Here is a 12,467-nt window from a genome sequence, read left to right on the forward strand (position 1 = left end):
ATGAAGATGACAGTACCTGAGATAGCAAATAAGCACGATCTTGATAGGTAGAGAAAAGAGTGAGGCACAGGAACCAGTCAGAAAGAAATCACAAGCAAAAGTCTAAAGTAGGTGAGTGCACGCTAGGTCTGGAGAACAACGAATGACCCATTTTGTTCTTTCAAGGTTCTGAAAGCAGGGTAGCATTGGAAGATAGGGCCACCAAGGAGAGTTGGAAATATTTTGTGGAGAGTCTTAAAAACCTGAGTAAAATATTAAGCATGCTCAAATAAAGAGGAGCCACCGAAGAGTTTTTAAATAGAAGTGATAGAATTATGACTGTACCTTGTAAAACTCAATTGAGTTATGTTAGAGCAGTGACAGAGTGAGGGTGGGGAGACTACTTGGGAATTGTGCGGTAGTCTATGAATGGTAATGAAAGCCTGAATGAAGGGTGATGGAAGTCGATTGGTAATGGAAAGAAGGGAACAACACTGGGGTAAAATAACTTAGGACTTGGCATCCCACCAGACGTATGTAGGTAAAGTGAAAGGGAGTAACCAAAATGAAACGCATCTTAAGCGTTGCTCCCTGGAACAGGATTTATAATTTCGATTATAAATAGTTGAAAGTAACCATGCTTTTCTAGTTGTGCCAAACCATGACACTGTATCACCAAAGGAAGAAACAGCATCAAGAGAAAAGATGGTGCTGGTAAGGGCCAAGATTCGAAAAACAACCAGGATACCAACAAAGCACAGCACCAAAACCCGTACAGATCACACATCCACAAATTCACCGGACTGCACCCAGCTCGCTTCTAAGAAGTGTGAATTTATCTGTTTGTATTTTATATTTCAGCAAAGGAAAATAATTATTAGCATAGAAGTGAATTGTTTTTCTTTTTAATTAAAAGAGACTAATTAAATAATTAATTAAATTAATTAAAACATGCGATAGGTTTTGTCTTTTTGCAGATTAACTCTTTGGCCAAATTTATACCAAATAAAAAAATAGGATACTTTATAACTTGGACAATCTCACAACATTTTAAATCATTTCAGATATAAAAGATAATTCCTTCAGCCGATCACGGAGTTCTAGCGTAACCAGCATTGATAAAGAATCCCGAGAAGCCATCTCTGCTCTTCATTTCTGTGAAACTTTTACTCGAAAGGCAGATTCATCTCCTTCCCCATGTTTATGGGTTGGTACTACTCTGGGAACAGTGCTTGTCATTGCACTGAACCTTCCACCCGGAGGAGAGCAAAGACTTCTTCAGCCAGTCATTGTGTCTCCAAGTGGTACGTATGCTTTCACGCTGTCCTTACGTTAAAGATCGGACTTTTAGTAGAAGCCCTTGTTCTTCGTTTGGGGATTGATCTAAGAATTCTAAGTGGAGAAATTTAGTCTTGTGTTTTTAGCGACAGAATACATGGAATAAAGTTCCAGAAAATCATGTATTTATACAGCCATTCTGGTCTTGCTGCTTTTTTTTTTCCCCCTTAAGTCTAGAATCATGTCTATAATGATTACTATGTAAGAAAATGAAAAAACAAAACAAAACAAAAAAAACCTGTTCTTGTAATGCATTGTAGGATACCTTAAAATACTGTGTTCTGTAAGCAAAAGGATGGTACCGTAGTTAGGAGAAAAAGCAAAAAGCATTTTCTAAAACATCATACAGTTGGCTATTTTAATCTCTAAATGTGAACTCTTAAAATAGCTTATTTTTCTCCTTTGAACTATTAGGAAAAGCTGACTTAATAGCAAATTTTAAGAAGAAAATATTTATGATCTTCATATGTTGAAAATGAGATTGAATTTCATCAAATGTATGTGGAATCTGAAAGACCTGGAAATAACCGAGAAACCTGGTTTTTATTACTAATTTATGCTGATTTAGATAGAAAAAAACAAGATTGAGCTCATTAGTGTATCCCTTGTTTATATAGTGGACTTTAACATTACTTGAAATTTAAAATATAATTTTGATTTTAATGATAATTTGTAAAATACCAAAGAAATAGTTTGATTTACTCATTCAACTCAATAAATATTTGAGTATATTCTATATGCTTCACTGCTAGAAAAGGTTTCGTAATGATAATCTTCTTACTAATCTTGTTTCTTATTAGTAAACAACAAATATCTGTATAGGAAGAAAACCTGGAAAGAGAAACCACTTAAAGAATTTTAAGTACTCTAGTAGTCATATTAAAAACGTTTAAAAAATGAAATTAATTTTCATAACACTTTATTTAGCCTAATGTATCCAAAATGCTATCATTTCAACGTGTAATCAGTATTTTTAAGTTGTTAAGGTATTTTACTTTTAACTTTTCTTGTACTAAGTCTTCAGAACCGGCACGTGTGTGTTTGATTCTCAGAGTGTGCCACCGTGTGGACAGGCCGCATTTCAAGGACTTTGTAGCCACGGTGTCTGCCATAGTAATGCAGCTCTAGGTGTCACCTACCTGCTCTCACACTTGTTGGTAGTACACTTGCCAGACAGGAGAGAAGACATAGCTCCAGACATACCGTGTGTCTGTTCGGGGCATGTAGTTCTGATATCATTTTCCAGATTCAGCTGCATGCTTGAAGATTGAATCCCTTCGGGAAGCCGGTGTACAATTCCAGTCTAATGTCCATTCTGTGTGTTTTTGAGTGTCTCCTGTGTGTCAGAGTTGGAGTAAATACTTTGCTGTGGCGATTCAAGTAGCTGTTACTTACGTATTTTAGGTACTATATTGAGGTTGAAAGGAGCGATCCTGAGAATGGCATTCCTGGATACCACAGGCTGCTTAGTACCACCTGCATATGAATCCTGGAGAGAACACAATGTTCCTGAAGAAAAAGATGAAAAGGAGAAATCAAAGAAACGACGGCCTGTCTCCGTATCCCCCTCCTCTTCTCAGGAAATTTGTGAAAACCAGTACGCAGTGATATGTTCTGAAAAGCAAGCAAAAGTCATCTCACTGCCATCTCAGAACTGCGCTTACAAGCAAAACATTACAGAGACCTCGTTTGTGCTTCGTGGAGACATCGTAGCATTGAATAACAGTATCTGCCTTGCCTGTTTCTGCGCCAACGGACATATTATGACTTTTAGGTGAGTTACGCATTTTCCTAAAACACAAATAGAGCATATACACCCTTAAAACATAACGTTACAGAGTTATATTCCATTGAAATGAAACGCTTTTGTTTACGGTGTTATACACTGAGAATTTATTGTTATTCACTTAATTGTGAACAACTTTATGAGGAATACAAATCAATTTTATCTCCCTCTCAAGTATACTAAATCATCAGGTTTTCAGGGTCCTGCCATTTTTGTCTTCTATAATACTCTGTTCAAGTCGAAAACCTAGTCTGTTATTTTTTTGAATTCCAGTTAGTGAACGTACAGTGTTCTGTTAGTTTCAGGTGTGCACCCTGGTAGTTCAACACTTCCATACGTTACCTGATACTTATTCCTCATGACTAGTGTACTTCTTCATCACGGTCACCTATTTCACCCTTCCCCTGACCCCACTCCCATCTGGTAACCATCAGTGTGTTCTCTGTAATTAAGAGTCTGTTTCTTGATTGGTCTCTCTCATTCTTATTTTTTCCTATTGCTTGTTTGTTTTGTTTCTTAAATTCCACACGAGAGTGAAATCATATGGTATTTGTCTTTCTCTGACTTATTTCACTTATCATTGTACTCTCTAGTTCTGTCCATGTCCTTGCAAATGACAAGTCTTGATTCTTTTTTATGGCTGAATAATATTTGCGTGTGTGTGTGTGTGTGTGTGTGTAGAATATATGGAAGAAGATGTGGATCTTCTTTATTCCATTCATCAGTCAATAGACACTTGGGCCGCCTCCATATCTTGCTGCTGTAAATAATGCTACTGTAAACATAGGGGTGCATGTATCCCTTTGAATTGGTGTTCTCCTATTCTTTGGGTAAATACCCAGTTGTGCAGTTGCTGGATCATAAGGTAGTTCTAGTTTAACCTTTTGAGGACCCTCCATACTGTTTTCCAAAACCTACCTTGTTTCTTATTAATGACTTTTCAATATTTTTCTCAAGTTTGCCTAGTTTAAGACCTCTACTGGATGTGTATTACTTGCCCCTCACCAACATGCGGATAGCCAGAACATTCTGCTTCACCAACAATGGACAAGCATTATATCTTGTTTCACCTACAGAGATCCAGAGACTGACTTACAGTCAAGAGACCTGTGAAAATCTTCAGGTAAATAACAAAAATATTGCTATAATCTCTTCAGAGGTGAAATACTCTGTAAGGTCCCTTATTTTTGTTCATCTCTTACACTCTCAGGAGTATACAAATGAACCTGCATAGGAAAATTCAAAGCCTGACTTTCAGACCATATGCTTTGAGACTTGTTATAAAGTATCTTCATCTTCATCAGACTCTTGTTACAAGAGGGACTTCTCTCATTGATCCGTATTTTTTCTCTCCAGTGATGGCAAAGAAATATGAAATGTTATATACATTTTATACACACTCTCCACGTATAATAAATATCTATTATACACACAGGAAAATCTTTTTGAAGGAAGTAGGTTAATGTGAAAATAATTATGTCTATTTTATGGCTAATCGTGTCATCCCTTCTTATATACTCTATTCATGAGGATATATATACGTAAAAGAAAAAATAAGGTTTTATAGTTTTTCTCTGAATATTTTGGTTGATCTGACATTGTTTAAATACAAAACGGTTTCTTGTTTTAATATTCAAGTGCCTTATGTGCTTGCATATACAGTTGACCCTTGAACAAGGTGTGTTTGAACCACACAGGTCCACTTAAATACACAGATTTTTTCTATAAATACAGTATAGTAGTGCAAATGTATTTTCTTTGCCTCATGGTTTTAACATTTTCTTTCCTCTAGCTTACTTCAGTCTAAGGATATAGTATGTAATATAATACGTAAAATATGTGCTAACCCACTGTTGATGTTGTCAGTAAAGCTTCTGGTCCACAGTACACTATTAGCAAAGTTTTGGGGGATTCAAAAGTTATACGTGGATTTTTGACTGTACGTGGCAGTTGGCAGTTGATCCTTCACACTGTTCAGGGGTCAACTGTATATTAGAAATGACCAGTCTAGAGGCGCCTGGGGGGCTTAGATGGTTAAGTGTCCAACTTGTGATTGCAGCTCAGGTCATGACGTCGTTGTTCATGAGACCGAGCCCCACATCTGGCTCTGCACTGACAGCACAGAGCCTTTTTTGGGATTCTCTCTCTCCCTCTCTGTCTGTCCCTCCCCTATTTGTGCACGCTCATGGGTGCACTCTCTCAAAATAAACATTTTTAAAAATGATCCATCTAGTTTCACATTTTAGAATAAAAATGCTATTGAAATACTGAGCTAAAATATTATTTGATATTTAGAGGAAACCCTTATATAAGGGAACTTTTCTTTTTAAGGGAACTTTATAATGTAAGATTTTACAATTAATTAGCCCTGTTTTATTTATTTGTAAGTTTAAATTTGTGGCTTTTTTCGAATATGAGCTTTAGAGTCAAGACTGAATTTAAGTTCCATTCTTGATAATAATTACACAATTATATGACCTTGGACAGGTTACTTACTGCCTCTAAGCCTCATCATCTTTAAAAATAGTATTACAGGGGCGCCTGGATGGCTCAGTTGGTGAAGCGTGTGACTTCAGCTCAGGTCATGATCTCGCGGTTTGTGAGTTCAAGCCCCATGTCGGGCTCTGTGCTGACAGCTCAGAGCCTGAAGCCTGCTTCGGATTCTGTGCCTCCCTCTCTCTCTGCCCCTCCCCTAGGGGCTCATGCTCTGTCTCTCTCTGTCTCAAAAATAAATAAAACATCAAAAAAATTTTTAATAGGATTACAAAGAATATGGGGTGAATTAAAGAAGACAGTGCACATAAAGGGCTTAGCATTGTGCTTGATAAAGAGTTGGTGCTGTTAGATGTCAGTATTTTTCAGTAAGCTAGACTGTCCTGGAAATGTCCTTCTAATGATATTATAAACCTTGAGAGTGAAATAGAATTACATATATGACATTTTAGATATAAATTTCCATTTACATTTGGGTGGAGTTGTTTTTACAAAGATTCCTCGGTTTCTGAACTAAACTTTTGCTTTTTCTGAGAAAGGTAAAATTTTTCTTTAGTTTTCTTTCACTAGTAAAATTGTTACAGTATTAAGTACAATATTAATTCAATGGACAATTGAATATATTCCTAATTCATTTTCATCTGAAGTGTGGCCTTAATTCAACTATTCAAAATTTTAAACTTCATCACTTTTTGGGAATCAAATCTGTTCTTTGGTCAGTGTTTTATTTCAGTAAAAATCAGTAACAGCTGCAGTAAACTTTACCCATTTACTTTTTAATGAAATGGTCATTTAGTAGTACACTCAGTTTATTTTAATAACTATCTGCTGTCTGCCTTCATGATATAAATGAAAAAAAAAAAGAACTCTAAGCAGTTTGTGATAGAATGTTCTCTTTGGACATTATTGACATTTTATTTACTTCTGTGTTTTCAGTGCTTAAAAATAATGCTTTGGTAAAAGTCTGATTTAAATACCATGAACTTTATAAACACTAATCCTTGGTTTCCAGAATGCCCTAATACATTGTACATTCATTTTGCTTTAACCAAAAAAATAAAGAAGATGCCTACAAACATTAATGGAGTTTCCAGCCCACAGGGAATAATAGGAACCAGAGTAATAACCCTCCTGCCTAAACCCACCCAAAAAGAGCAGACGTAAACACGAAACAACAGTTTTCACAATCCTGGGTATTAAGCAGTGAAGGAAAGTAATCCCCGAGAAACAAGAAACAAAGAAGTACCCCAGCTTTAATGCCTTGATAGAGGTTTCAGAACACGGCATAGAGGGAAGGTACTGAGGCGGAGTCTGAACAACTTCCCATGTAGAGGAGACAGAACCAAGAGTCTGGGAAGACCAAGTAAGTTAAGAGTTCTTAGAAGACAGTACCAGAGAGGAGAGAGCTGTATATAGAGAGAACCCTGGTCCACTGAGAGTACTCAGTAGAGTATTATCGAGCACATGCACGTGGATAAACTCTCCGGCCTGGGAAAGAACCATCTGAAAGGAGGGGAGAATTAGAGGGAATTGTGCCTGGTCCCAGGGCCAGAAACAAGTGCCCGTTCTCAACAGCCAAGCTATAAAAGTTTATAATTCATGAATGTGTTAGTTTCCCGGAGCTGCTATAACAAATCACCACAAACTTGGTGGCCAAAACAACATAAATTTATTCTCTCACACTTTGGGAAGTCAGAAATCTGAAATAATTTTCACTAAGCCAACATCAAGGTGTAGAGAGGGTCATTTTTCTTTTGAGTGTCGGACTCTTTTTTATTTTTTTAATTTTGTTTAATGTTTATTTTATTTTTTGAGAGAGAGAGACATAGCGTGCTAGCAGGTGAGGGGCAGAAAGAGACACACACACAGAATTTGAAACAGGCTCCAGGTTCTGAGTTGTCAGGACAGAGCCCAACATGGGGCTTGAGCTCACAAACCGAGAGATCTTGACCTGACCCGAAGTCAGACACTTAACCTACTCAGCCACCGCAGTGCCCCTAGGATTAGAACCTGATATTTTAGGGGCGCCTGGGTGGCGCAGTCGGTTAAGCGTCCGACTTCAGCCAGGTCACGATCTCGCGCTCCGTGAGTTCGAGCCCTGCGTCAGGCTCTGGGCTGATGGCTCGGAGCCTGGAGCCTGTTTCCGATTCTGTGTCTCCCTCTCTCTCTGCCCCTCCCCGTTCATGCTCGGTCTCTCTCTGTCCCAAAAATAAATAAAGAAAAACGAAGAGAACCTGATATTTTAGATGGCCATTATATTCAGACTACTTCAGTGAACAATTAAGTAGAGTACTCAGGACAGTCCAGGCTCATTATTTGAAGAATAATTAGCCTTAAAATAATCACTGCTTGAGACCTGCCTAACAAATCATAAAAGGAAAACCCAAAAGGATCGAAATGTTTCCTAGTATCCCAGAATGAAGCTGAAGATGACTTAGAGAAATGAAAGATATCTAGTACTTAACAAGATAAAAATCAAAAGGTCTGGCATCCAGTCAAATCAATAAGAAAATATCCATAATGAGAAGAATCGATCTTTAAAAGAAACCAAACCAGAACTGACACAAACATTAGAATTAGTACAGAAGGGCATCAAACCAGTTATAATATTTCACATATTCAAAAAGTTAAGTGGAAACATGGAAGGTACAGAAGACCAAAATCAATCTTCTAGAGATGAAAACTGTAGTTTTTGAGATGAAAAATATACTGGTTGGGATTAACAACAGGTTAGACAATGCAGAAGAAAAGATTAAGTAACTTGAAAACATAGCAGTAGAAAAAACAACTGAGTGTTTAATTTTTTTTTTTTTACATTTATTTATTTTTGAGAGACAGAGTAAGCGTGCGAGCAGGGGAGGGGAAGAGAGAGACGGAGACACAGAATCTGAAGCAACCTCCAGGCTTTGAGCAAGCGGTCAGCACAGAGCCCGACGCTGGGCTCAAACCCACAAACCATGAGATCATGACCTGAGCCGAAGTCACACACTTAATCGACTGAGCCACCCAGGTGCCCCAAAGCAACTGAGTGTGTAAACTTGACAAATTTGTAGCACTAAACCACTTATATTAAAAAACAAAAAACAACAACAACAAAAAACTCATCAAATCAGTGACCTCAGTTTCCGCTATAAGAAACTGGAAAGGAAAAGCAACTTAAACCCAAAGTAAGCACAAGAAAGAAAATAATAAATATCCAAGTGGAAAATAGTAAACAGAAATAGAAACAAGGAAACAGTAGAAAAACATCAATAAAACTAAAACTTGATCTCTAAAATCAATAAAATTGATCTCAGGCCAGTCGATTATTAAGAGAGAAGTTACAAATTACCAGTGTCAAGAATGAGAGAAGTGGCATTACTATATTCTACAAATATTAAAATGGGTAATAAATATTATGAACAACTTTATGCCAATTAACTCAAAAACTTAGATGAAACGGACAAATTCCTGGAGAGACACAAATTACCAAAGATCACTAAAAAAAAAAACAAAAATAGATAACCTGAAGAATATCTATTGGAATAATTGAGAAGAAAATTGCAGGCCCAGATGGCTTCACTAGTGATTTCTGTCAACATTTTTAGGAGGAAAAAATACCAGTTCTACACAAAACTCAAAACTCAAAGTGGAAAAATCCTTCCATACTCATTCTAGAAGCTACAATTAACATGATATGAAAAATAGATATACATTACAAGAAAATTCTATATAGACCAATATACTTCACAAATACAGGTTTAAAAATTCTAAACAAAATTTTAACAAATTGAATCCAACAGTATTTCGAAGGATAATTCTGGTCATAATTCATCATGACCAAGTGGGATTTATCCCAGGAATGTAAAATTGTCTCTAACATTTGTAAATCAATCAGTGTAATTTCATCATATTAGTAAGCTAGCAGCAATTGACAAAATCCAACATCCATGTCTTAATTAAAAGAAGAAAAACCTCAGCAAAGAAGGAATAAAAGGGAGCTTAAAGGACATCTAGGGAAAATCTACAGCTAACATATTTAGTGATGAGATACTGAATTATTTTTTCTTAAAATCAGGAGCTAGAAAAGGATGCTCACTCTCAAAACTTCTATTCATTGTTGTATTTAAGGTTCTAGCCAGTGCATTCAGGCCAGAAAAAGGCATCTCAGTTGGAAAGGAAAAGTAAGCCTGCTGTTACTCATAGATGACATGATCATCTATCTAGGAAATCTATCCAAAAGCCTACTAGAAATAATGAGTGCATTTGACAGGGATGCAGGGTATGAGATCAATATGCAAAAAAAAAAAAAAATTCTATACTAGCAATGGGCATTGGGAAATTGACATTTAAAAAGCACCATCTATAATAGCAACAAAAAATATGAACTACACTGGGATAAATCTGACAAAAAATATCAAAGACCTGTACATTGAAGATCACAAAACACTGAAAGAAATTTTTAATGACATGAATAAATTGAAATATGTACTTTGTTCATAGGTCAGAAAATTCAATATTGTTAAAATACCAGTTTTCCCAAAATTGATCTATATTGAGGCAATCTCAAACAAAATACCAGTAGGATTTTTTTGATAAGAATTGATAAGTTTATTCTAAAATTCCTATAGAGATTCATGGGACCTAGAATAGGCAAAACAACTCTGAAAAAGAATAAAGTTGAAGGACTTACACCACCTGGTTTTAGGAGTTATAATGCTACGGTGATAAAAAGAACATGATACTGACATCAAATTAGATAAGTGGATCAATGTAACAATATAGAGTTCAGAAATAAATCCTCATATATATGGACAATTGATTTTTGATGAAGGCAATACACCTGAGAAAGGAGTGCCTTTCCAACAAATTATGCTGGAAAAATTGGAAATTAAAATAAAAAAAAAGAACTTTAATTCATGCCTCACAATATATACAGCATTTGATTCAAAATGAATCATAGACTTACATGTAAATCCTAAAACTATACAACTTTTAGAAGGAATATAAGAGAAGATTTTTGTTAACATGGGTTAGGCAAAGATTTCTTAGCTACAACACCAGACTCACTGCCCATAAAAGAACAAATTGACAACTTCAACAAAATGTAAAACTTCTGCTCTTCAACGACATTTCAGAAATAGAAAGATAAGCCACAAGCTGGAAGAAAGCCTTGACAAAACATATATCCATAAGGGACTTAAATCCAGAATATGTAAAAGTCCTCAGAAAGTAGATAAAACAACCCAATAAAAACATGGGCAAAGTATTTGAACAGATGCTTCACCATGAAAAGATGTTCAATATTCTTAGGCCTTACAGAACTGCAAATTATAACCACAATGAGACACCATTAAACACTTACTAGAAAGGCTGTAAAAAGAATACCATGCCACGTTCTCACAAGGATGTAAAAGGTCTACACTGCTTCAGTACACCCACTTTGGAAGACAGCTTAGAAGTTTCTTAAAAAGTTAAACATTCATAAACCAAAGACCCAGCCATTCTACTCTTAGTTTTTTAACTCAAGAGAAAAGGAAATTATATTCATAGTTATTTTATTTGTACTACCCAAAAAACCAGAAACTACCCAAGTGTCCATCAACAGATGAATGAAAAATCAAATTATAGTATATCCATACAGTAGAATACAACTCCACAATAAAAAAAAAGTGAACTGTTGATAACACTATTATGAATGAATCTAACAATAGTTAATTTACTGTTACTAGATGTAGAAAGATATCATAAGAAATACAAACCTAATTTAGATTTCACCAGCATCACTAGAAATTAAAATTAATCATTCTAAATAGTAAATTTAATCATAGGTAAATCCTTACTTTTTTTAATAATTGTTTTTAAGTTCATTTATTTATTTTGAGAGAGACAGAACATGAGCAGGGGAGGAGCAGAGAGAGAGAGAAACAGAGAGAATCTCAAGCAGGCTCTGCAGGGTCAGCATGGAGACTGACAAGGGGCCTTGAACTCACAAAACTGAGATCATGACCTGACCTAAGCCAAAATCAAGAGTCAGAAGTTCAACCGACTGAACCATCCAGCTTCCCCAGTAAAATCCTTATTTAAGCACAAGCAAAAAATCTACAGATACTATTTAATAGTTTTGTAATATATACTTTTTTAATATCAGTGTTTCTCCCCAAATCTTAATACTGAGACTGCAGACTCTAAGAAATCCCTATTAACCTTCCTTTAAAGGTAATCTATTCATATTGTTGATCTCTTGATAAGTAATTTCTGTATTTTATAATTTGTTTCATCTTTAATTGTGTGAAAGGAGTTTTTTCTCTAATTTTAGTGTTTATATCATTGAGTGTCTACTCTTGGCCCTTTATATGTTGTTCATTATCTTTAATCTTGATAACATTCCTGAGGGTAAGTGTTATTATCTTTTCTTTTTAAAGTTGAGGAAACCAGTTCTTTGAGAGATTGATTTGCATAAGATTCCTCTGTGAGTAAAAGGCAGAGATGAGAATCAAACCCAAGTCTATGTGGTTCCAAAGTTTATACTGGTTCCAAACAGTCATTTCTCCACTATAAGTGACTCTTCATTTATAGCTATAATCTGTTTTTTTTATATTTCTTACCTTATATTTATCAAATTGTAAGCTTATTAAGCACCAAATAAATTCAGAATTCTAAACCATAATTTTAAAATAAACTTTAAAATGCATATCTTTATACTGTCACTCATTATATGTCATATTACTCTTGATTTAGCATAAAAGACACACAAATGGTAGCTGTTTGCCATTTTTTGTTGTATCAATTTAATAAATATAGTTTAAATGGGAATCTGTATAGCACAGTATAAAAATGACTGGAAATCACCTTTGTTATATCATCTAATATAAATTTGAATTAAATAATC

At 35.4% G+C, this 12,467-nt stretch overlaps 1 protein-coding gene across 4 annotated transcripts in view; it reads left to right on the plus strand.

Annotated features, from left to right (window-relative positions):
- STXBP5 (syntaxin binding protein 5) overlaps positions 1-12,467 on the plus strand; it is a 173,560-nt gene that overhangs the window by 136,586 nt on the left and 24,507 nt on the right. For all 4 annotated transcript variants that reach the window (XM_043592558.1, XM_043592556.1, XM_043592557.1 and 1 more), the window contains 3 exons: positions 1,044-1,283; positions 2,722-3,091; positions 4,061-4,226. In XM_043592558.1, coding sequence (XP_043448493.1) covers positions 1,044-1,283; positions 2,722-3,091; positions 4,061-4,226 — 776 coding nt within the window. The remainder of the gene's footprint in view (positions 1-1,043; positions 1,284-2,721; positions 3,092-4,060; positions 4,227-12,467) is intronic.

The sequence above is a fragment of the Prionailurus bengalensis genome, chromosome B2 (assembly GCF_016509475.1).
Source record: "Prionailurus bengalensis isolate Pbe53 chromosome B2, Fcat_Pben_1.1_paternal_pri, whole genome shotgun sequence".
Classification (NCBI taxonomy): domain Eukaryota; kingdom Metazoa; phylum Chordata; class Mammalia; order Carnivora; family Felidae; genus Prionailurus; species Prionailurus bengalensis.